Here is a 26,800-nt window from a genome sequence, read left to right on the forward strand (position 1 = left end):
AACTTGTTTGCTAAGTATGTTAGTCCAATGAGTAGGCAATGTCCAACATTCCAAGCCAACATGAATAATACCCTTGATTATTGGTAACTTTGTAATAGAAAAATCACGACATTCACTCGCGTGTGTGGTCGGTGATACATAATTGCTTATGGGAGTGCAAAGAGCTTCTTTTTTTTCATTAGTGTTTTTTGTAATTTCTTGGGAACAGCCTTTTAGGCAAAATGTTGCTTTATCTCTCCATGAGGAATAATTATGGTCATTTAAAGGATAAAATCTTATCAGTTTTGTAACCAGACCCCAATAAAATCGGCTGAGGAATAAATGTAAATTTTAACAGCGTGAGAGTTATATGGCTTCAGGCAGTGACATATTTGTACAGTTATTTTATTCAAGGAAACAAATATAAGTAAACGTAATATTTGAAATGAAACAATATCTAAGGTATTTCTATGAAAATAAAACCATGTTATTCCATACTTATTTTTACATAAATGCTGGACACATTTTGTATTATATACTGGGTTTTCTTTCGGTCTCATTAAATATGACAGTAAATACTACTTTTAATGCTTACAACTCCTTATGTATGATAGAAATATTTGTTTTTCTGTCTTCAGTAAAAGTACCTTAAAGGTCTAAAGTAACCAATATTTTAGTTCAAAAAATTAACCTGTCCAGACACTATACTATTTTAAACCATGTAAATATCAAACCTATTTGAGCGGTTAAATTCAAATGCAGTTTCACTTTTTTTAATGTAAAACGTTTTTAAATTACGAAAGACCAATACACAGTGACATTTAAGTATAAGTTCACACATTTAAGTTCAATATATCCTATTCCATCCTGAAAACCGATTACTGATATATTTTTAGGTTAGCTACCAGTTATATTATTAATGTATTCTTGTTTGTGTAAATCAATCTCGATCTAGATTCTAAACTATGGATATAATCACAATTATGGAATTATTTTAATCGTTATTAAAACTGATAGGGGCATTAATATAAAATATAAAGTATATATAATATATAATTCAAGTTTATTTTCATGGTAAGTCGAATAAGTGGAGCCAAATTATAGAAGGGTATACAGTATAACAGAATGGATCCAGATAATTAGGCTGTGATTATTAAATAAAATAATCAAAACAGGGCCTAAGACTGATCCCTGATTAACACCCTCACTCATAGACGTATATAAGGGAGCAGCTCAAGGGGCTCAAGCCCCTCCCCTGAAATTTTAACATGGGACTAAATATTAAAATTGCATCCAGTACCTATTTTGTTTGAAGCTAGTACACATTTATGAGGACTTAAAGCTCAACAATTTTCCTGGGGAAGATTTCCAAGCTCCTGTTTCTGGAGGGTACTTTATACCTCCTAAACTACCCAATGTGTCAGCCCCTCCGAAAAATTGTTCTACATATATCACTGCCCTTACTTATAGTTAAAGGTTTGTTATTTCAGACTTCATACAATTCCTTTATTATTATGTTTAATTTTCATAATTTGGCTACCTTTCTTCTAGATAAATCTAAAACCACCTCTAGAGAGAGCCAATGATGCCCAAGCTTGAACAAATCTTTGTATTTTGAGATTGTGCTTCAGACAGTCCAAGGCTTTCATGAAGTTAAGCATAATGTCAGTTGCAAGTTTATTTCTTCTAATTGATCACTTTTGAATTGAACTGTACCAGCTCAATTGTGGTAGTTGAGGATCTACACATCAATTTCTTAGATACAATTTTTTCTATTACTTTAGAAAAAGTAGAGATTAAAGAAATCGGTCTATAGTTGCTAGGGATCATTCAGCATATACCTATGTGTTTGGGGTAAACTTCTGCCACTTTTAATGCCAATGGAAATACTCTCAATGACAATGACTTATTTAAAGCATCAATATAGTTCTTAAGTAACTGTGCTGATGCATCATCAATTCCTACTAAGTTTTTTGATATCATACCCTCAAACATATCCCATGCCGGTTCCTTGGTTTTATTGGGGTTGAATTAATCTACACTAAGTCATAGGATAAATGTTGTCTACCTTTCTAGTGTTAATTATTGATTGTCAATAGTTTTTGTGCAACTATGTTGAATAATTCATTAAGATCCTCAAAAATTGTATTTAGATTACATGTTTCCTTTTTATTTATTTTCAGTTCAGATACTTTTCTTATTTCCACACTCTTTATTTTAATGTTTATAGTGCATTAGACAGCTTTGGATTTGTTCCCAACTCTTCCTACATGGTATTTTAACAGTTTAAATCTAACACTGGTCATATACTAAGGCTATGTTTGTTTTATATTGCTTATTTTTATTAAAATATACTGATACCTTGAAAACAAATAAATCAGTTTTATAGGTGACAGTATTTGTAAGTATTTTTGTCTGCCTTGTCGGTTTTCTTTTTGAGACATGTGTACTGCTAGGGTATTTAAAAAATTATTACATTCTTCTTCAGCATTTGAGGACATAAATACAAATCTACTCTTCCTTAATTGAGAGACATTTTAGAGAATTAAGATTGGGTGTTCTTATTTACAGCTGTGTTGTATAGAACTAGAGGGAGGATTATGTCCACTAAATTCCAAGAGATACGAATTAGCTCAGTTATGTGGTCTGAAAACCTGTGTTTGTATTACTATGGCATTAATTTTGGATGAGGATAGAGCCTATGGAGGAGGTGGTGTGTGATATTCTGGTTCTAGGGACTGTCTTACCATGTTAGTATGGCTGGTAAGTATTTCTTCTAGTTTAATTAATTATTAACACAAGACTCCTTACATTCTTATCATCAATGATAACTGGATAATTTTCAGCCATACTTCCTTAAATGATGTTAAGGAGAAAATTATGTGACCCTTTGGATGTCCAGGCAAGAGTGGTACATCACTAACCACAAACGTTGAGATATTGAGGTGCAAGATTGACAGATCTAGTCTGCTGCGGAGGATAATTGATGGAGTTTTTGGAGCCCTTAGTGTTTAAGTATATTCCTAGTCTGAACATAAGAGAGCGCTACCCCTGCCTGCTTTGGCTGGAGAGGGTGATACAGAACTGTCCTTCTTTTCTTCCAAGATGGCACAACTGAGATATAGTGCCCTAATTCTTGGTCATGGATCTCTACAGGAGACAGCTTCTACCCCCAACCTTACCCATCCTGGATATCTTGTCACTCCGGAAGCATGCGCAAAGGTACTTCTAAAACTAAGTTCATGAGAGGTTTCTTAGCTTCTTCTCCTAAGAGAACAAGTCCAATTTTAGCTGTGTATCCCAAGAGAATAAAATCATTATTTCTTTATTGTCTTTGTAATTAAATTATTATTTGCAGCATAGGTTTCGACATTTATGTTAAGTTCGTAATTCTATATCATCATTTTGAAATTTAATATTGAATATATTTTCATTTTCTTCTTATTTAACCTTAGCCAGTTTTAATTTCAATTTACCCCAATTATATACTTTATGATATTTATATGTAAATAAGCTTAGAATAAATTCACAGTGTCTTAAAAAGTATTTGTGGATTCCAAAACCCAATCAAATGCATTACAATGATTAACTTTATAATAATCCACGAATACATTGAATGTTATATCTTATAACTGAATATAGAAAAATTTTCATTATTTAAACATTTTATTATTGTAAATGAGAAAGGGATATTCTATAAAATAATGTGAAGCTAGCAAAATAATACAATTTGGTTTATGTGAACTGATATACTTGAAATTTTCATGAAAAGTTATCTTTTGCTCATTAAGGCAGTATTAATTTAATAATATGTCTATACTCACAGTTTTGTTTTCAACTAAAACTTTTTTCCTTGTTTCCTAAATACAAAATAACATATCTGCTTCATCCACCTTCCACTAGTGATCTGTATATGCCAGTCATATAAAAGTATTATTTTCTTATTATTCGAGAAGCTAAGTTATTTTGCATTGTACGAGCATAAAAACTAATTACACATTATTTTGATAGAGGAAAAACACCCTTGAAGAGAAACGCTGGTTTGTGGAATGTTTACAAAGAGGGTAAAAAGCTTTATTTAATGGTTGTTCAACACAGCTGAAAATTTATGAATCTATACTTCCAAGCCTGATAAGCTCAGGACCAGTATCAGCCACACAGATAATGATAGGTTGTAGGTCAGGCAAAGGGTTAAATATAAGAAAAATCATTTAATTTTACTTTCCTAATACACTAGCTGAAATTCTGATATGTTACAAATTTTGTGCTAAAATGGATAAAATCAACAGCCCCATTTTAGTGTGAAGGTTATCATTAACAGGGAAATGTGAGTGTCCATGTGTTCGATTACATTACTAGTCACCTGGTATGAAATTCGTTTTGACATGCTGTTATAAATGTGTTTCACAATTAATTGGTTTTATGGTTATAAGATTCAACCATAACACAAGAATATAGTCAGGAAAAACTTTTGAGGGGTCCAGACAACTGATATTTTCCCGCAGTGGGCAAAGAGTAAGGCCCCATTTTGCTCCTTAAAGAGTTCTTAACCTGTTTCTTTTTTGAGAACGACCTTTCAGCAGTACCTGTCAGTAATACTGAATTATTTAAAAAAGTCTTTGATAAATTAAAAATTTGTGAGGGGTTCGGACCCACTGAACTCCCTTGCTGGCTACTTCCTTGCCATATTGACATGAATACAACAAAAAAACATTGCATTTATAGCATACATTATGAACGCGATGAACATGTACCGGAATTTTAGTTCTTAGGCTTACACAGCTAATGTCATAACTAACATTAAAGTCTTTCGGTTGACACGTCAAAACATTGCTTTCACAATTAACTTCTTCAAATATTATAACTTTGCTTTGGAGAGCCATCTTCAGTCAACAGATGCTAAACTAAAACTGTAATGTTTCAAGAAGATAATTGTGTAAGCAACGTTTTAACGTTGTGTGAACCGAAAACTTTGATGTAAGTAATGTAGGTACAGGAATTGTTTTAAAATTATTTTCAATATTAATTAAAACTCTTTTTCAGTGAAAACTGTACAAGAATTTAATTATATACAAATTTTTCACCTCTAAAAATTGAGTACTTTTGATTAAGTAATACTTTTTGTCAAATAATTATATGTACCATACGTAACGTATATGTATGTACGTATGTAACTGTGGATCATGTCAATACCAGTTACATAGCATAGCAAGCTTATCAATAGTTAGCTAAGACTTTTCATAGACTGATTCACCCGTATATAAACATCTGACGACTATTAATATAATTTTAAACATAAATTTTAAGATGTATTACAACATTATATGAGTAATTACGAAATTAACACTTTATACCGTATGTTATCAGCCGTCCATTCAAAATCTTGTGGCAATTGAAAATGTAGCAGTTTTATTTTTAAACAGTACTGGTACACAATTGATTAGTTTCTGGTGAAACTTTGCTGGTTTTCTAAAATAGTTAATTTGTAGTTCTGTATTAGTGTTTTGCATATACGCTCCTGGTTTATATGTGTGAGTTAAAATTATGGATACACTCTGTTTAGTTTTTGATGGATACAGATGGAGGGATGGAACTCGGGACAGCTTTCTAGGAAATAGAAGTGAACTTTTTAATCACTGTTACAACTTCAGAGAGAGTTCTTTTCCTCTTTATTCGCAAATAAAAATTTTGCCAATACAACATCTTTATGTTTTTAAAGTTTTGAGGGAGTTTTACTTGAGAAGTGGTAATAGAGGTAACAATTTAATTTATTCTACCAGAAGTATAAATCTTAAACTGTTTAGGTTACCAAAAGTCAATAAATCACAATTCAGACAATCTTTTTCCTACGCTGGTCCAAAAATATTTAATCAGTTGCCTTTGCACATTAAGCAGATAAAAAACTTTAAGGCATTCTGTGCACAAGTAAAAACGTGGCTTTTTAGAAAACCAGAATTAAGTTGTTTATTTAGAATACTATCATAACTATATCAGTAAATTTTTGACATGTTGATAACTGTATAATTTAATAAATTTTAATAAGAAAATAAGTAAAATTAGTGTAAATAATTAACTATTAGTTTAATATAATAATAATAATGATTTAGGTTTGCAGAATGATTGTGGACACTGCAGAAGCTCATATTTTAGATATGTTTTAAAAAGCTAGACATAGAAATTTATTTTGTTTTAAACCTTTAAGTAGGATCTTAATTGTTGTATATATTTTATATTTTTTTCTCGCTGACCTCACTACTTGTAAAAGAGGTCAGTGTATTTTTCCTCTCATTTTTAAGTTAATTCAATTTTGTAAGTTTATAGGAAACTAGCGGACCCGGCGCGCTTCGCTGCGCATTTCAATAAGTTTCCCGCGGCTTCGCACGCAATTTCCGTTGAAAACAGTACACTATATTCACTTATTCATTTTCTATCACATTCTAAACATTGCTGAGATAATTGATAGTCGTTCCTTCGTGAGCTTCTTGGGCGCATTATGAAGGTATGTACCACATTCCTGATACTTCTGTAAAAAAAAAACAACTAAGGTTGATTTTATAACATTCTTTATATTTGTAGCCAACGTAAGATAGTAATTATGATATCTGCATTGCTCTTCTGATCAAGCATGAGCATGGTTTATATTAAATAAATATTGCAGTTAAAGGTGAATTTTTACGTCAAATTTGAATTGTATTATCTGGATAGTAAAGTCTATGTTTAACAGTGATTGCAGAAACAGTTTAAACAAAATTTGTCGTTTCTCTTAAGCTTACTCTATGCTTTAAAACTATAAGTGTAGTAATTAAATTATATATAAATATATTTTTTGTCGCATTATATATGTTTACAAAGAACAGCTGATTAAAAATTTGAAAAGACTCTTTCACTTAATAACATATGTTTGCTGCAATGCATTTCTTACGGGTATTTCTGTAACCAGTGGGGCGGAATCCTGAATCGGGAAAGGGATAAAAAGTATCCTATAACCTTCTACAGATCAAGACGAACAAATTAAAAAAAAAAAATAGGCGAATCCGTCCAGCCGTTTGTGAGTGATGCTGTTACACACGAACAGTTTCATTTATATATATATATAGATAGAAGAGAGAAGATAAATCATTTATTCATTAACTTTGCCCATTTCCCCAAAAAAGGAATTTGGGGGAGGCTCAAAATTTTAAAATGCAAAGACCTATTACGTGACAACACAATTTGAAAGGTCTTGATAAAATAAGAAGAACATTGGAAACTAGAGCTTTCTATCTCAACCCAGTACAAAATGGCAGCTCATTGAAATTAATTAAGTTAAAAGCATGGACGGCTCCTGCTCAACCTTTAATGGACAAAAATAGAAAAAATAATCTTAGGACACCTCTCTATGAAACAAAAGCGAACCATTTCCCCAAAATGGGCTTTTGGGGGGGGGACAGTTTAAAATGTTTAAATATAAAGCGATTTTGTACTGTGTTGAGATAGAAAGCTCTAGTTTCCAGTGTTCTTCTTCTGTTATCAAGACCTTTCAAATGAGTTGTCACGTAATGGGTCTTTATATTTTAAAATTTTGAGCCTCCCCCAAGGTTCTTTTTTGGAGAAATGGTCAAAGCTATAACAGTGTCTAGGAAGTTCACTTCTAGAAAGGTGTCCCGAGTTCCATCCCTCCATCATTATCCATCAAAAACAAAACAGAATGTATCCCATACTTTTAACTCACAATGTATAGGTTAGTAGATGAGCTGTTTATTGTATCTCTCGTAAGATCTATCATTGTCCACACAATGTGACCTAGTTGCTTTTTATCAAAATATGCAAATCAAATCTTGTAACTAACATAACATTGACTTTCCACTTTATTATTTTTGCCATTTTACTCTATGAATAAAAATTTCACATGCTCTAATCATGCATGATTGTATGCAGTTTGTTTACAAACTTATGTTTTCATCGTTATCATGGTTATCCATTGGACCAATGTATAAATATTCACTAACGCTCAGCCAAATCGTATTGAGTGACGTGCACAATTTCTATGTTGCTTGTATCTACATGAAACTTCATTCAAAAATTAAGGTCTATAGGTCAGTTTGCACAAGAACGACCTACATCTTGAATATTTCCAGCCCCTCGAGTGATAGGCTTCACTAACGCTCAGCCAATTGACTTCAAGTGCTGAAGCCCTGCTATTTAAGTTAAGAGTGATACTTTTCACTTATGTACTTTCTCACAGTAAAACAGTTTCAGCTCTAGCAAATAGAGCCAAACACTATGGATAAGCAGTTTTGTCTTTACTTGTAATTTTTAACCAACAGGAGAGGGTTTTTCTGAATTCACGTTTTAAAACTACCATTTATTCTTTGTTCAAAGTTTGTTATTGATGATGGAAGGTTTGAAAGGATAACAGGATTTCAGACATTTGCCATCGTTATATCTTAAAAAAGGTATAACACAATGATTTGAGGATTGTAATCTATCCTTTTCATCAGGTAGGGGGAGATATTAATAGATACAAAAATATTACTGTATATACAAATATATACAAAAATGTACTTTAGTATGTATTGATACCTTCCCCCACTTGACGAAGAGGATAGATTCCAATCCCCAACACGTTGTGTTATACTTTTTGTAACATATAACGATAGCACATGGCATATAACTTACGACATGATGATCACGTATCTCCTCATTTTGAGCAATTATCCCTATTAAAATCCAAAGAACTTAGAGATCTTCATGTACTTAGTCTGTTGCACGCACTAATCCACAATGGTTGTCCAAGTTATTTGGCCCAAAGTTTCGTTTTTATGTCTGATATTAGTGCACGTAGAACTCGTAGGGGTGCATCTTTATTATCAACTCCAATTCATAGGACAACCTTATATAATAAATCTTTCACTGTTTCCGCATGTCGATTGTGGAACGCTCTCCCAGACAACATCAGAAATATTGACAAGCGCGATCGCTTTGGGGCGGAGGTTAGGGCCTTTCTGCTGCGGACTCGGCGGGAGTGACGGTTGGTGGTTCTTGTGGTCACACTTGTGGTAACTGTATGTAAGGGGCGTGGATAGGGAATGAAAGCTGATTAGGATAGGATAGTTTTATTAGTTGCCTGTTGTATTAAAGAGATTTATGTTAGAGTTTAATCTAAATGGTTAATTTTAATTATAATTTATATGTATACATTATTATGTTACATCCAATATGTAATTAATTATTAAAGTGATTTAGTTTGTGTCAGTTACAATGTTGTAATAGGTATGATTATATTTTACTTTGTTTGTTTTGTTTGGAGGTTAAGTGGTAGAGAGGACTTTTAAGTCCTAACTTTGCCTCTGTAAGTAAAGGCATTCTTCATTTCATTTCACATGTCCGAAATGCTGTTACTACCATCTAGTCCTTGGAGAGGGTTATTAAAAGTGATTGGAATTGGGTCACTGTGTCCATGATCTGACAAGATTGATTATCTTCCTTACATATGATGCATTGCATTTTGCAGTTCCATCAGCTGGCCATTTTCCAGTTTCTCTGTAAAATATTTTGACTTCTCACTGAGACCACTGTTTGCATAAATTGGTACATTTTATTCATGAATACTTCACTCCTGAACTACTGTAGCTCCTGATATTTGAAGCCAATCTGAGACCAGTTATTTGTAGTGAATAATTAACTGAGGTAAAGGTTGCAGAAAGTGTATGCTTATATAAGTAGGTAATAATTCAATTGTCAGTGTATAAAAACTATGCCAGATTTAAGTATTGGTCCAGGAGCAGTTTTCAAAACGTGGATTTTCTTGATATTAATAGAGAAAATTCTCCTAAGAAAGAAATACACCATCAGCAGCATTAGTTTTAGTGGAGGTCAATAAAGGAGTGTATTGAAAGGGTGTATTGAAAACTATGAGATATGTTTTTCTGAGATATAAATTATCTTAGCTTGATAAACCTATAACTAACGTACATGTAGATAAACAAATTCTCAGCTAACCATTTTAAGACCATTACAGTAACGAATTTCAATCTCTTTATCTAGTTGTCAGTTTTAAGTATAACAAATATTTTTAAACAAATTTAACACGTTTACGTCAGCATTTTTACAGACTTTTTTATTTGCATTCAAATTCTTCAATAACAATAGCAACAAAACGTAATAGTTTTTTACGTCAACAACTAAATATAACAAGAAAGGTATGTTGGCTTCGCAGTTTTGTGCAAAAACAATTATTTCATTATGTTATCTCAATTTTTCACCATGTACCCTAAAGGGTACCAAAAAAAATTAACCTTAAAAATTAAGCAATTTTGTGCCCGATGGGGTACACGATAGTCTGAGATATTTATTTAAGTGTGGGATCAATTTTAACAAATCACCGAGACAGCCAAAAATAAGAACACAATAATAAAATGCATATCAACGTGTACCCCATCGGTCATACGTCGCACTTTACAAAAGCCCGGTGTGTACCCAATGGTTCATGTCGTCATGAACGTGTTAAAAAAATTTGTGTTTTATATTTTTAACCCTTTTGGTACCATTCCATAGTAGAAATTTCTCTGTTGATTTCAAGAAAATCCGGGTTGTGTGCTTATTCAATGCAATTTGACTCTCGGCTCCTGAACAATATGCAGCTAGACATATTCAGTGGCTTAGTCAGTAGTCAGTCAGTGGTCAGTACTCAGTGGCCTAGTTACAGGTGGCAAATCAGTATTAGCAGTATGCCAACACTACATCACATGGCAGCTTTATATCTTCTGACTATGGCTATGGAGTGCCATCAATGGCACTTGATTATGTCACTTAATGTTATCGATAGTTTGATGTTTTATATGATTGTGTAATATGCTAGGTGTTTCAGACCACCTAGCCACAATTTCCTGTGGTTGAACCATTTTACATAGTGTGAAGCAATAATTTTTAAATGATTGAACCGTGTTAAAATGCAATCTTTTGCAAATAACTTTTAAAATTAGAAGAGATAGAAATGATGTTTAAATTTTAAAATGTTTCTTTTTTAATAACCTTTAATTTGGTGTGCCACCTATGTTCTTGTTTAAATTTTTTTGGGCACAGAACTGCAAAGTTTTTTTAATTTGCAGAGATGGCCTTACGACGTACCGTTTGAAAACTTATCTGGTGCTTTCTCCAATACAAAAAAATTTTTCTCCAATACAAAAAATTGATACTTGTTAAATTGATACAAATTTAAGTACAAAAATAAAATTAAAAACTCAAAACTTTCAAAAAAAGTCTCTGCCATTTTGACAAGACATGAGATATTTTCAAAACTTCTCTATCAAAATGTTCTTGGGTTTAAAGGCCTTTAAAATGGTGTGTCACATGACCTATTTCAAGATTCAAACCTGTGACCCTCATTTTCGGGCACAACTGTATTTTAAATGTGACAAAAACAATTTTCCCATGTTCGCTGTATGAAATTGATTAGGTTTACAGTTTATAGTTTATTACATCCCTCTCTATATCAAACCGTTCATCCACTGGAAATTGAGGCCAAGTTGTCTGAAACACCATGTATAGTGTATTGAAGAAATTGTAAATTTTAAAGTTTATTGTTTTGTAATCTCATAAACTCATTTTCTATGCCAAGTTATAATTTATTTAATATATACTGTGAGCAGTCATGTTGTATTCACTGTCTATTCTTGTCACTCATTGCAACTGAAAGCACAACAGTAGGAGCTGGCTGGTGCATACATGCAATATATTTCAGTCATTGATAGCAAGGACGTAGTCAGCAAGGGGGTCCAAGGGGTCTGGCCTCCCCAAAATTTTAAATCACTTTCTTAGCAAACAATTATTATTATTTAAATTATTACTGACATGTACTGCTGAATGATCGTTCTCAACAATGAAACGGAACAAGAACTTTTTAAGTAACAAAATGGGGAATGAGCGGTTGACTGCACTTGCCTTACTTTCTGTCCACTATGGGAAATTATCTGTCATCTTGATCCCCCCTCAAAATTTTTTCCTGGCTACGTTCTTGATTGACAGCTTTGAGCTTTCCTCACAAAATTAGTTTATGTAGTTGCATATTGGAATTCTACATAACGTATCAGTTAATTATATTAAACAAGGTAGACGTATGTAACAACACTTGTCATGTAACAGCCTTCGCTCAAGATGCATACAAAAATACTTATTTCATTTTTGAGGTGTTCTGCAGATGGATGATTATCTCTCAGGCAGACAAACGAGAAATTGTGTCAGCTTAATGAGTTTCAATGATGCTCAGCCAAATTCAATGGTTGGACATGCACCAGCATAGAACTAATGTTTATCAATGCAGAAATTAAGTTTCATGCAAAATTTAAATAATTGTACAGATGCCACTTCATACATTCACATTTTTGTTAATTGAGTCCTGACTTTCATAGCACTCAGTGTCTAAATCGTCTTAAAAGTTCCTCTGAGCTACGAACCCAACAATGCGAGATTGCACTTAAATCAAATCATGCAAACAACTTTTAACATTGACTTTCCACTCTGTTATTTTGCTTTTTCCTGTAAGAATAAAAAGCTACAGGTGTTAATATAGTAAAGCTTTTACTCTGCTTGTTCAAAAATGTATTTATTTTGTTATTTTCTTCTTGCCATCATGATTGCTAACAAAATTCATAAAAGCAATTGCTAATATACAGCAATTTCCATGAATTTTTGCTGATACACCATAATCAAACTCAGTGTTTTTTTCTGAGATGAAGCTATGTAAAATTTTAATTCCATAGTTCGTTCTCAAGTTTTCATGTAGACAGTCAGACAAACAGAAATTAAATTTTTCCAGCCCCCAAGAGTGATAGGCTTTGCTTACGCTCAGCCAATAAAGGCAATAGTTATTTATACTATGAACTAATCTGTGGCATATCTTAGATTCTCCTTATTGCAATCAAAGTCATAACATTTCTTAGCATTTATAGATTAGTACTCAAAGAAAAAGTAATGCTTTGATCTTTAAACTATCTAAAACAAATGTTACTTGTAAGTTAGCACTATCTAGATTCAGGTGGAAAGTAAAATTTCAACACAAAATTTGAGAAAGCTTAAAACTCGTGTTTATGTGTTTGCTAAAAATTAGGGGATTATCATTTTCAAATATTTATTGGAGGCAATGATCGGTTTGTATTTCTTTGCACAGGTTTATATGATCCTAGTCCAAATGAATAAAAATATATTTAAAACATGTAAATGACATCAAACACATAATTTTATTACACAATTTACCCTAAAAGACAATTTTGAAATAAAGATTATATAATTAAAAGTATGATTAAAAAGAAAACAAGCCACATCTGTATGAAAAAGTAGTTTTTGGGTATACTTTTGATTTTGCATAAAAGCACAAATGAAAAACTGTACCTCAAAATGAATCAACCTTGACATTCCAGATTCATTTGCAGTACTTTGGAACTATTTATTTAATTTTACCTTTTCTGTTTCATTCCCAACAGCTTGAACTAGCAACTTTGTTTGCTGGAGGAAGTATAGTACCCGATTATTGGTCTGGTACTAACACTAGAAGCCTTTTTTGTATCTATAATCAAGGGTTAAAGTAAATTGGTACGGTAATTGATTACCCAGGGTCCAACATAATAACAACTAAGCTAAATCTACAAGTGAGGACAATCTTGTGTGAAATGATTATTTTCAATCAAACTAATAATCAACTAGTAAGTTTTTTACTGAAACAAATAATACTTACTATATAAAATACACAGTAATAATTATGTATATTTAAAAATGTTCTTGCCTTTTACAGGTAACTTACATATTGCCAGTTTTTATTTATAATATTTTGAACATTCCAGTGACAAAACGTTACTAACTGCAAAAATATCAATAACTTTTTAAATTACCATCTGCTTTTTACAGCCAGCTAGTAAAGTGACCTTGAGTTTTTTACGCATAAGGACAATGTTAAGTCTTGTGTAGTTTTACACCCTTATTTTTAGTCTTAGGATTATGAGAGGTGTCTCATTTTAAAGATGTAGTTAAAACCCATATATAAAGGCTTTTTAGTTTTTTTTTTATACTTTTGTGGGTTATTTGGAAAAAATACCGAATTTTGTTTTACTTCATTGTTTAAATGATCAAAAAGCATACACTTCACAAAAAAACTAAAAAGCATTGGGTGCTTATCAATGTATGTCTTTAAAATGAGAGACCTCCCATAATCCTATAACTTGAAAATAAGGGTGTAAAACTGCATGAGATTATTCCAAGTTCATTTTATTAAAGCCAACTTTTAAACAAAAATTGTAATTTTATTGCAAAGTTATTTTAAAACTGTATAAATGTTGAATTTATTCCTGTTGTATTGTTTTACAAATAAAACTATTTAAAGTAGCCTAAGTATTGTCTTTTTGAAGCCCAAAGAATTGCATGCAATTTTGGTAAAGGTGAGTAGCTATTTTTGTAATATTCCAGCAAAATTCTACATGTATGTTGCAATAGTACTTGAACCATGTTACAGGAAACGTAGTTCTGGAATATGACGTAGTTCTGGAATATGAGTGTTTAGAGCCAGTTTATTTAAAGATATCTGGAGTGGGTGGGGAGCAGTGGCAAGGCACAAACTTACTTCAAGGTTAGGTTTTACTTCCTAGTGGTGCAATAGTGAGTGAAGAGCTCTTTATTGTTCCAACCAGCTGATAAACAGCTGTAAAAGCGGACTGTAGTCTGTAAACCATTGTCAGTTGTATACCGGACTGTTGGAACATTCTTTCCTCTGTGTTATTTTTGTTTACTTGTGAGATGAGCAACATAGCTGTGTTTGGTGCCACCGGAATGGTGGGTTTATGTGTACTTAAAGCGGCAGTTGAAAAAGGTAAGTACTTCTTAATTAATGTAGTCAACATTACTATGTGAGTCTCAAGGGTATAGAGTTTTACCCATTTTCTTTAATCTTTTTTATTCTTTCAATATTCCTGAGTATATTTCTTATAAGCAAAGAATAAAAGAATACATAAGAATATATTAAATAAATTCAAACACTTCCTTTGGTAGAAAGTGGAGTGCAAGATACCCCATTGAAATTTACTCAATTTAGCAATGTTAAAGTTAAATATTCTTCATTATTTTTCAAACTAATAATGTAATAAATATAGGCTACTAACAAATTTTATCCAAATTGGAATTTATGGAATCAAATTAAATCATCTTTATTCCATTATATTGTTTCAGGAATAGCATCATTGTTTATGTTTGTTTATTGCACCAGATGTTGTGATGGATCAGTAATATTTCATATATGTAAAATTGACACCATTGTTTGGCTCGGGGTGTAGAGAGATATTGAAACGCAACAAGATCTGCTGATTGTTTAAATAATTGACTTCCCACTCAATATTTTAATTCTTTACTCTTTGGTCGAGGACTTGTTAGAGAGATTCACGTTTAAATACAGTCATTTAGTAGACTTTTTCTTAACTTTCAGTAAAACTAAAATAAACTACTTAACCATTGTACAAACTTTATTCTAAGTCACTTAATTTTTTTAAACATTATATATATTGAAGAAGAGATCTCCCTTTTATAAGTTTAGAGTTGGTTGGCAATGAGTAATTGTAAAATATTTCAGCGTCCAATCTTGATTCATTCATTCATCCACACTGTGGGTTGTGAAGCAATACATTTTTGCTGTCTCTGGAATTAAGTTTATAAGCTAATTTATTTCTTGTCATTAGTTTTTCTACTACAATATGTCCTCTAATTGAGAACTAGTAATAAGCAGTTTCTTTATAACTTCTGAAGAATGAGAAGAATGTAATCCATAATTCATTTTCATTTTTGTTACCATCACTAAATTTGTATTGAAATTACTGTCTATAAAAATAAAAGAAAGAAAGAAACAGTTCTTTATTGAGGCGAAATTAGGACCACACGGTCCTTTCTTACATTTAACCTCAAAAAGTTAATCTTAATAATGCAAATTAAGGCTTATTAACTATAACTTACACTTACGGTATTCCATTCACTCTTTCATTCACACAGTCACGATTCAAAGAGTAGCCCCGCCGCCCGCCACGATCATCTGGTCCAGGTATTTTCGTCTCAGCTCTGCCACAAAACATTTTCGGCTCTCAATTTGTTTGACAGGATCTGGTAAGGAGTTCCTTAATCTACAGGCAGTAACGGTGAAGAATCGGTTTTAGGTTTTGGTTCTGTGTATTGGAATTCTGAGACTTAGTGCACCAGACCGAGTTTCTCTTGTGCCACTCCCCGCCAAGAACTGAAAGTTTTCAGATAAATATTTTGGTGAATCCGTATTAATAATAGAGTACAACAATCACAAAATCCTAATCGATCTTGAATCAGCTAATTTTAGAATTGACGATTGAATAAAATATGGCGTAACATGATCCCTTCGACGCAAATCAAACAGAAAGCGAATGCAGTAATTTTGTGCTCTTTGCAGTTTAGTGCTAAGGGCTACAGTCATGTCATTGATTACAGAGTTGCAGTAGTTAAAGTAAGGAAACACAAGTGACTTGATCAACAGAAGTTTAATGTGAAATGGTAGAAGTCCTTGCATTCGTTTCAGTGTGTGCACAGCAGCGAACACCCTGTTACAGCTGTACACCACTGCATCGGTCCATCCAAATGTGTTGCCCATGATTAGTTCTAGACTTTTTACCCTTTCAACGTATGGTAAAAGTTTTCCGTCTACAGTTATTGTCTGTGTATTTTGTAGGTCAATGGAGTTGGCAAGTCGTTGATGACAGACAATCATGGGTTGGGTTTTATCCGGGTTAAGTTTAAGTCCATTTTTTAAAGCCCATTGAACAAGTCGTTGTATGTCTTCATTCATCCACTTCACAGTCTGGTTTATGTCGATAATGTTAAAGTGTGAGTAGATTTGTAAGTCATCAGCATAACAGTGAAATTATTTGCAATGTTGCAATACAGTGTTAATGTCATTTATGTACAAAATAAAAAGTAGTGGGCCAAGAATTGATCCTTGCGGAACTCCGCAGGTCACAGTTCTCAAATCAGACATTGAGTTGTCATTGCACACACACTGCTTTCTGTCCCTCAGATATGATTTTATCCATGCTAAAGCATTTTCAGAGAAACCTAAATTTTTAAGCTTTTTAAATAGAATGTTATGAATGATTGTATTGAAGGCCTTGCTGAAATCAAATAGAACTAGTAAGGAATAAAGACCTCGATCCATGGCTAATCGAATGTCATCAGTTATTTTCAGAAGTGCAGTTTCTGAAAACTATGGTTTTGGCGAAAGCCAGACTGAAAAACATTAATAATATTATTTTTAGACAAGAAATCTGATATTTGGGAATGAACTATTCGCTTAAGGCCTTTCGAGAGAGCTGGTAAGATACTAATTGGTCGGTAGTCTTGGGGTTCAGATGAAGATTTCATTTTATTTAGTGGACGAACTAAGGCGAACTTCCATTGTGTGGGGAAAACACCTGTTGTGAGAGATTTATTATAAATTGCTGTAATGACAGGGAGAATAGCAAAAAGAATTTTCTTAACTAATAAGATCGATATGTTGTCCGAACCCGTAGCATTCGTTTTTATACGCCTGATTGCTTTAAGGACATCTACCTCTAATACTGGATCTAAACGAAACTGGCTGTCTGAGGAAATATTATGGGTTTGTTGACTCAATTCATCAAAATGGGTTTGAACAACTGCGGTGATAGATTTTTTTTAGAAAATGATGAAAAATACTCGTTTAGATCATTAAGTGAAATATTGATAGAGGCAGGAGAGGGTTGCTTACCAAAACCAAGCTTCTTAAAATTACTCCATAACGCAGTTGTCGATTGATTTCTGTCTGAAAACATACCATTTATGTATCGAAGATGGGAATTTCTAATTTGTTGTTTGACTTGGTTACGAAGATGGCGGTACCATATCATTAAGTTGACATCTCTAGAGCGCCGAGCCCTCCGAAACAAGGCGTCTCTTTCAGCCATTAGACCGAGAATATTCTCGGTAATCCAGGGAACGGATTGTTTCTTATTAATTCGCTTGGTAACAAGAGGGGCATGTTTGTCATACAGCTTTAATATAAGAGAATTTAAAGAGTCAACCATCTCATCAACAGTCTCCTTATTCTGCACGGAATGCCTTGGGTATGAATAAACGTCCATAAAAAATGCAATTTAATTCATATTTCTGTATGATCTGTAAGTTATATATTTTTCTTTAGGTTTGGGTACTTTTAATGAAAGGCCACAGAAGATTAAATCATGATGGGACATTGCCGGAATGGGAAGCTGCCCATGGTATAATGATTCCTCAGGGTCCGAGACTACCATAAGATCTAGCCAGGTGGCGGTTTCGGCAGTGTGGTGCGTGGCGTTCAGTGGTAGTATAGTCAAGTTGCAGGATTGAAACATCCTAGTGAGCTGTATAGTGTTGTGATTGTTAGGTTTCAGAAAATCCGTATTAAAGTCACCCATAATCAAGACACGACCAGAGCCCGAGAGAAGGCGCAAGAGAGTATCCTCAAAGTCATCCATATGCCCCACCTTAGGCGGATGGTAACATAATCCTAAGAGAAGTACATCTGAAACAGACACATTAATTTCTAAAAACATAAATTCCGGTTTAGCCGAATATTCCTGCAGTGTAGAGTACAAGTGCTTAACCCCAAATTTTCTTTTACAAATACACATACACACATCCACCAACTGTCTATAAAAATAGTCACCCTCAAACTTTATTTTGTGGAATGCAATAACTTTCTGCCTCTACTTGAAAGATAAATGGTTAAATCTTTGATCAAATATTAGTACTTATATAATAATTTTCAAGTTTTCTTTTTTGAAACTAGTTTATTTGTATTAACTTAAAATTAAAAGCTGATCATTAATATCACAATAATGATATTAATTTTAATAGCCACTAATAATATTTCTTGATAACTAATGTCCTTGTCATATATTTAAAACATATTGCTCTTGAATAAATTTTTGAATGCTAAGCAAAAAAAAAGAACTGCTAAGGAACCATAGTTAATATAAACTTAGATCTTTAATTGATTCTTGGTTTAAATATTGGGGCTAAGAAACACAGGAGAAAACATCTGCTATGTACTTTTAAAAAAGCAGATTACATATTGCCACTTGACAGAATTTAAAAAATATAGGAATTTCAATTGACCCAATAATTAATAAACCATTATTACCTCTTACATTTTAAAAACACATTCTTGCACAGGTAGGTTAAAAATTTGCCCCATCAGGATAGGGGTCTTCTCATTTTATCATGTGTAGGCTTAGATCATAAAAATATGGAACATTGCTATAAATGTTGGAATTTATGCAATTTTTCAAAATTATTCCTGATCTGACTGGAAAAATGGCTTTTTGAAAACTAAAATATAGATTTTTTTAAATAATTTACACAGGTAAGATTTGTATACTATTCAATATTTAAATAAACAAATTTTTTTAATAAAAACTATTTTCTCTCATGTTGGTCTTTCGACATTTGCTTGATTGTACTTTTGCTGTTTTGATGTAGTATTTTTTTTGTTGGTAGATTTTGTTATTATTGTACTGTTAGGATTGTTCTATTCTGTGATGTTTATTATTACAAGCTCTAATTACATTTTAATTATGACAGACGCCCAGAGTATGACATGTAGCTGTTGTACAATATGAACTGAGGTCATAAAATCGGTAATTCTGTAATTTGCTGTAGTTTTTTGTATAATGTAATTCTAAATTCATTTTTAATGTATATGTTACACTCAAAACACCGAATTCGGACAAATGTCCGAAATTTTTACTCACTCCGTGATTGTGGACAACGTGAATTACCCACGTCGCGGATTGAGCATTTTTTTCGGACATTGCCGAAGCGAAATACCCAGAACGCGTTGTGGGTAAGCGAAAGTACTCAAGAGCGAAATAAACACGTTTCATCGGAGATTGAGCAAAACCATAATACCCATAACCCGACGTGGGTAATCTAATCTAATTTGCCCACGTCGGGTTGTGGGTATTTGTAATTTGCGCAAACGCCGAAATCCGTTTCCCACAGTCCAGACGTGCAGGTCGAGACATGCGCCCCCCCCCCCCCCCCCACTATCGTCACTGTTAGCAACAAATAGGCCTACTGTCTATTTTCATTGACATTAGTGCACTGTCGTTATACACAAGCAGTTTTTCTTTGTTCTGTGCGTAAGTGGCGTGTGTTGACTTATTTTTAAAGTGCTGTTGTGTTTTGTGATTTTGTTTGAAATGAAGGAATCATTTCACAGTAAAATTGGAAGATCTGATGTCCAAGAAGAATGGTCTCACAAGTCGAAATTTTATTATCGAGGAGCCACGCTATGAAGAAATTATCAGCGAAGTAAAGGAGGCAAAACAGAAGAGGAAAAAATGGTCAGTCCTTGATGTCTAAAGATTATCGCCGAATCAATCGGTTTGATGTCATAAACATTGGCGATAAAGAAATGTTGATTGAAAAAAAAACAACTGAAGAAATGACAGATATAAAATATTTCTGTCGCATTGATCAAATGTATGACACAATTCATTCAGCTCACTTACGAGTTGGTCATAAAAAAGAAAAAAAGCTATGGAAGCCGAGCTAAAAAAGAAATTTTGTAACATTACCAGGGAGGTAATTAAAATATATTTGGATCTTTGCGAACCTTGCGCACTTAAGAAAAAGTCAAAAAGTAAAGGGCTGGTTGTTAAACCCATCATTATGACAGCATTAAATTCACGCTGCCAGGTAAGATATCATAGCATTTCTCTAAATTAAGACAGTTTCTCCTTTGCTGACAAATACCTCAAGCGTATTACGCACTGGCAGTTGTTATAATGAGGTATATGGTATAGTTGACATAAACATTTATGTTGAGTCGATTTATGTATTTTTTTATTGTATTTTAGGTGGATCTAATTGATATGCAATCAGAGCCTGACGGCGAATACAAGTTTATCCTTAATTATCAAGATCATCTCACCAAGTTTGTTGTTCTTACGTCCCTTGAAAACTAAAACTGCTGATGAAGTATCCGAAATCCTTTTGGATATATTTTGCTTATTTGGGGCTCCATACATACTTCACAGTGATAATGGACGGGGAATTTTTGTAACCGGGTAAGTGGTAAAAACAAATTACTGTAGTGAAAAGATTCCACCCTAGAATTTAGTATTTTTTGTAATGGTAATGGTACGGTTTTTCAGGTTATCGAGAACCTAGCCAGTAAATGGAGTGCCATAAAACTAGTACATGGAAAACCAAGACACTCGCAGAGTCAAGGGTCTGGTCGAACGGGGCCAATCAAGACGTTCGAGATAGTCTTGTGGCTTGGATGACTGATAACAAACACCTCAGGATGGGCAAATGGTCTCTCAGGATCATTCAGAATACTAAGAACAACAGTTACCACAGTGGGATCAAGAGAACCCCTTATGAGGCAATGTTTGGTTCACCACAGAAAAATGGATTATTAGATTCCCCTTTGACAGCCGACGTCGTAAAACAAAATAACTACTGAGGAAGAACTAGAAGGAGAGTTCTCTAAGCTTGAAAAAAGTTTTAATGAAGAAGACAACGAAGAAATAAATGCTGTGGATGAAGATGCTTCGGAGATTTTGACAAGGACTGTGTAGAAAACAAATGAACACGTAGAAAAAGAAACTATGTCCAGCGATAACTTAACACTCTGTAATATAGATTGTGGACAAAGCAATAGATTGTGACAAAGCAATAGATTGTGACAAAGCAAACAGCTGTTTTGAATGTTGGTCAGCACATACATTATGAAGTTTTAAATAACGAAGACCTAGGCTTACCTTTGTGCACTCTTTGCTCAAGAAAATCTGCCATAGACACAATACGAGAAAACTGTGTAACTGCATTGAAAAGTCAGGCAGCCAAAATGTTAAAGCGTACTGAAAGAAAATTAACTCCAGTCTCAGTCGGCGATAACGTTTTGGTAAACATTCCTGATGTCGACCGGGGCCGACTAGCTCCAAGAAATGTAATGGCTGTTGTAATAAATAAGAACGATGATTCCATATACCCTTGGTACAAAGCATGGAGTTCTTGACAAACAGTTTTCCAGAAACCAGTTCCAGGTAGCTCCTAATAAATTTATTAATAACATCGATGTACCTGATGAACAGCCTCAATGTCCGTAAAGAAGCATTGAAGTCATCCGGGGTCCAAACAAGGTTTCATCAGATGTGGATGCAAGAAGAAGTGTTCGGGCAGATCTTGCAAAATGTGTAAAATCAAATTTAAAATGCAATTCTAAATGTCACTGTAGCACTTCTTGTGCTAACAAGTAAAGTGAATACTTTCTGAAAAGAACTTTAATAAAACATTGAAAGTGGTACATGTGTGAAAAATAACTTTTTTTTCTATTTTCCAATAATAAGATACTTGTATTTTACTGTTTAGTTTTTGTTTTGATTGAAATAAATGGAATTTCAAGGGAAAAAATTTGATTTTATTTTACTTGTTATAATGGAATTAGTGTAGGGTATGGTATGGTTGTGTTTGGAGGCTTTTCGGCGTTTTTGCGCAAATTACAAATACCCACAAACCCGACGTGGGCAAATTAGATTACCCACGTCGGGTTATGGGTATTATGGTTTTGCTCAATCTCCGGATGAACGTGTTTATTTCGTCCTCTTGAGTACTTTCGCTTACCACAACGCGTTCTGGGTATTTCGCTTCGGCCAATGTCCGAAAAAAATGCTCAATACGCGACGTGGGTAATTCACGTTGTCCACATCGCGGAGTGAGTAAAAATTTCGGACATTGTCCGAATTTCGGTGTTTGAGTGTAACATATATACAACTAAACACATTACTGGTAGCATGGTTAGTTAGTCTTAAGAATCTCATGTGTTACTGAAAATTGTAAAAAGAATGAAGAATAAATTCATTAATTATTTCAATTTCAGGTTTGAACGTTCAAGCACTGTTACGATACCCAAACAAACTACCAAAGGAGTACCAGGGGAAGGTAAGCTATGTACAAGGAGACGTGTTTAATGCTGAAGATGTGAGGAAAACCTTGGAAGGCCAGGATGCTGCCATTGTGGTCTTGGGGACTGGAAATTCCGTCGGTAAGTCCACTGTAGATTTGACGTAAGCATTCTTTTATGATGGGGTTCACACATTTCACAAAACTATTATTGGCTGAGCTTTAGCAAAGCCTATCATTCATGGAGCTGGAAAAATTTCAATTTGTCTGTTCACACGATATCTCGAAAACGAACTGACCTATAGATTCGAAATTGTGTATAAAGCTTAATTTCTATAGGAGGAACACTGAGTTTGATTATGATGCATATCACTCCATGGGGTTTGGCTGAGCCTTAGCGAATATTTCTACATTGTGTACCCATAAGAGATTCAAACATGTGACACAGTAACACATGTAGCCCAACTATCGCCAAACACACACATAATTTTATAGTGACTTGGTGTGTAGACTGTTATTATTTAAACACTGATATGAGACTCAATTTAATTAACAAAACTCTGAATGTTTCATGTGACAAGATGTGTTCAGAAAGATTTCATAAATAGACTTTAAATTTTCAAGAATAAGTTCTATGATGCATAATTTTGTATGCTTTTTTTTGTATGATCATATGATTGTCTGTCTGTCCTCATTATGTATTCAGAACAAAATAAACTACAGATTTTAAACTTTTCATGCAACCTCAGAGAAGTCTGTTATGACAATCGCCAAGGTAGTTGGTCAAGGGGTCCGGACCCCTTCAAATTTTCAATTTTTTCAATTACTTTTTTAGTAAACCATTATTATAATTTTAATAATTCAGTATTACTGACATGTACTGCTGAAAGATCGCTCTCAACAAAGAAATGGGTCAAGAATTTTCTAAGGAACAAAATGGGGCTTACTTTCTGTCCACTACAGGAAAATATTTTCCTGGCTACGTTCTTGTATTCTTGTCGCTTAAATTCTTTTCACATTATAGAACAACCACTGTTATATCTTTATTGAATTCCAGGTTCCAAGGGGCTCACAAATGTCATTGCAGGGATGAAGGAGTTGAACATAAAAGTTGTCTCGGTTTGTTTATCATGTAAGTTAATATTTATTATTTTTATATATGATTTTTTAATGCTAAGATATGACACAAACCTTTCTCTTACCTAATTTCATACATTGTATTTCTCTGTTTCTTCACTACCAGGTGGTTCTGGAAAGCCTAGATTGGGTTGTGTTTATGGACTCATGATGTTAATTCCATTTTTACCATGGAAAGGTTCCAACCCTCTAACAAACTATAATGCTATGAAAAGTTCTTTTCCAAGATTCGGTGTGTTTAAGTAGTCCACTATACCAACTGCTATTTCAGAGAAATGATCGACTGAAGCAGCTCGTGATTTATTTAAGATTAATTCCAATGAGTTTTCCAATATTCTTATCAAGCCATTCTTAGCATCATGGGGAACATCCAGATATGTTAGATTCAGGAAGAGTTGCATCATTGTTAGTACGCAAGTGAAAGACCAAGAGTCTTCAATGGCTTGCCAAATATTATTTTGATCTTTTTTCACAATGTAAAATGTCTTAAAATTAAGTTCCAACAAAATTAAACCAATCATTACAGAATCCTCTCCCTTTTGATTAAATTTATGCAAAATGCATCATGAGCTACTTACACTTGAATTACAATAATTTAATTAACATATGACACAAAAGAAGGCATCTTTTATGCATTAGAAAAGAGCTATTCTTCTTAATGGCGATGGTAATAATTTGAAAGTGTTAAGTTACCAAAACGTTTTTGCCAAAATTTATCCTTCAAATTAAAAATTAAAATTAAAATTTTTAGTTTTTTAATCATACAATTTGTAACTGGTTTTTATTGTGCATTTAGAATGTGTTTTGTACGCATTTTACATTGCTTGCTCAAAGACTTCAATTATTTTAGTTCAATGTTTGGGAAACTTTAGTCAAAACTATAGTTGAGAGAAGAAGTGTAACTAGGACTTGGATTTGGGGGATGAATCTGATTGAAAAACACCCGTGCTGAGTAGTATTGAATAAATCTGAAAATATCTAAATTTGTATTAATTAGGTAGGTCTAATTCAAGGTAAACCTCCTACGTTTCAGAAAAGTTGGATTGGTATTATATGAATATTTTATTTATTTTTAGTGATCTTGAGGGGGGTTCTATATCCCCTTACTCCCATATCTAGTTACACCACTTGTTGAGGGAAATATTAACATTAATACATTTGTAACTGTGAAAACAACTATCATCTCATATCACTTTATGCTTTAAAATATAATACAATCTCCTAACTAATTTTTGATTGGTAAATATCCTTTAACCACTTTTTATAATACTGGAACTTGAATGTTATAACAGTAATATTCTGGACTGCGCATTTTATAAACAGCATTTCAATCTAGAATAAGCTGAGCATGATGCTTTGTGTATGTTAGACTATAAAAGATTAAAATTGTGTGCAGCAAATGTGTTCATCCCGCCAGAGAAGGACCGGCCCATGTTCCCAGGAGTGGTTGCTGAGCACAGGAAGATGTTCGCGATCCTGAAGGACAGTGGATTGCAGTGGATAGCCGTCAACTCCCCGTATATAATGGATATGCGGCCCACTGGGTACATCACAGCTCACAGTATAATCAAGGGCGACCCGGGTGTGTCCAAGTACGATCTGGGGCGATTCTTCGTAGACTGCCTGTCAATGCCGGAGCACTACCAGAAGTCAGTTGGGATCACTTCCAAGCGGTGAACTAAAGACCGAAGACGAGTTTATGCTACTATAAGATATTCTTTAATGTATGATCTATATTTTGTTTATATAATTATATTACTGTTTATTTAAGAAATTTCCTTCCTTAACCTCAAATCAGAATTTCACTTTATGTAACTGTATTTACAAAATTGAAACATGTACATAAATCTTTGAGGCACTTCTGGATGATAATGAAATAATGAACTTCTTTGGATACAACATTATTCGAAATCTGTAAATTTATTACAGTCCAGTATTATTCTAATACCTATATTAATAGGCTATTAAAAACTTAAGTTTAATAAACTAGTGTTATGTTTAGTAAAAAAAGTAGATCTGTTGTCACAGAGCAAAGTTGAATGTATTAAACCAATTTAAATCTTCACGTACTTTGCTGTTTCAACTTCCAACAGTTGCAGTGACCAACTTTGGTACAAAAGTGGTTAATTAAACACTAATGAGTCTGGAGTTGCTCAATCCTAGATGAGGTTCTTTTGTCAAGCCAACCTAAACAGGATTTTTTCAACATTTGCCATCGTTCAGTGATACAAGAAATTAGTAACACTACTTTTCGAGATCTCTTTCTCAGGTAAATCACTGCATTGACACATAACTTAAATCTAGATTAAGATAAACAAATCATACCAGAGCGTTGTGACACTTGTAAGTCAGGAACCACAACAAGCAAGTTGTGTGTCAACTCCATGCATACTATTTCTACAACATTCACTTAATAAAAAGAAAACACTAATTCGGAAACTGATCTAAAGAATACAGTTCACAATACATCTGTACTAACCAACCACTGAAAACTGACCAAAGGCCAACAGTAAGTGGGGATAGTCGCAGCATAAACAAATGGCGGAAAATCTGGAGACAGGATTGGGCCTTTATTTCTATTTTTGATTAGTTAATTCTTGATGAACTTCCCAAAACCATATTGTGACTCTGCATTAGTTTATCAGAAATCTCTGATCTTTTTGGTAATTTAGGTTGCTTTTTATTTATCAACTGTGACAAAAATAATTACTTTCGTGGAGTGCAAATAGGTCCTTGCAGGAAC

The 26,800-nt window shown here is 33.4% G+C and overlaps 1 protein-coding gene across 1 annotated transcript; it reads left to right on the plus strand.

Moving 5' to 3' along the window:
• The first annotated feature begins 14,560 nt into the window (after positions 1 to 14,560).
• Positions 14,561 to 25,959, plus strand: LOC124353096 (flavin reductase (NADPH)-like). Its single transcript, XM_046802919.1, has 4 exons — positions 14,561 to 14,815; positions 22,898 to 23,062; positions 23,978 to 24,052; positions 25,454 to 25,959. The coding sequence occupies exons 1-4, from the start codon at positions 14,743 to 14,745 to the stop codon at positions 25,732 to 25,734; spliced, it is 594 nt and encodes a 197-aa protein (XP_046658875.1). The 5' UTR covers positions 14,561 to 14,742; the 3' UTR covers positions 25,735 to 25,959.
• The last annotated feature ends 841 nt before the right edge of the window (positions 25,960 to 26,800 follow it).

Source organism: Homalodisca vitripennis, chromosome 1 (genome assembly GCF_021130785.1).
Source record: "Homalodisca vitripennis isolate AUS2020 chromosome 1, UT_GWSS_2.1, whole genome shotgun sequence".
NCBI lineage: Eukaryota > Metazoa > Arthropoda > Insecta > Hemiptera > Cicadellidae > Homalodisca > Homalodisca vitripennis.

Coding starts and splice junctions, on each gene's coding strand:
- LOC124353096 (XM_046802919.1), top strand. CDS start 14,743: ATGAGCAACATAGCTGTGTTTGGTGCCACCGGAATGGTGGGTTTATGT. Junction 14,816..22,897: donor TAAAGCGGCAGTTGAAAAAG/GTAAGTACTTCT, acceptor TTTCAATTTCAG/GTTTGAACGTTCAAGCACTG. Junction 24,053..25,453: donor TGTCTCGGTTTGTTTATCAT/GTAAGTTAATAT, acceptor AATTGTGTGCAG/CAAATGTGTTCATCCCGCCA.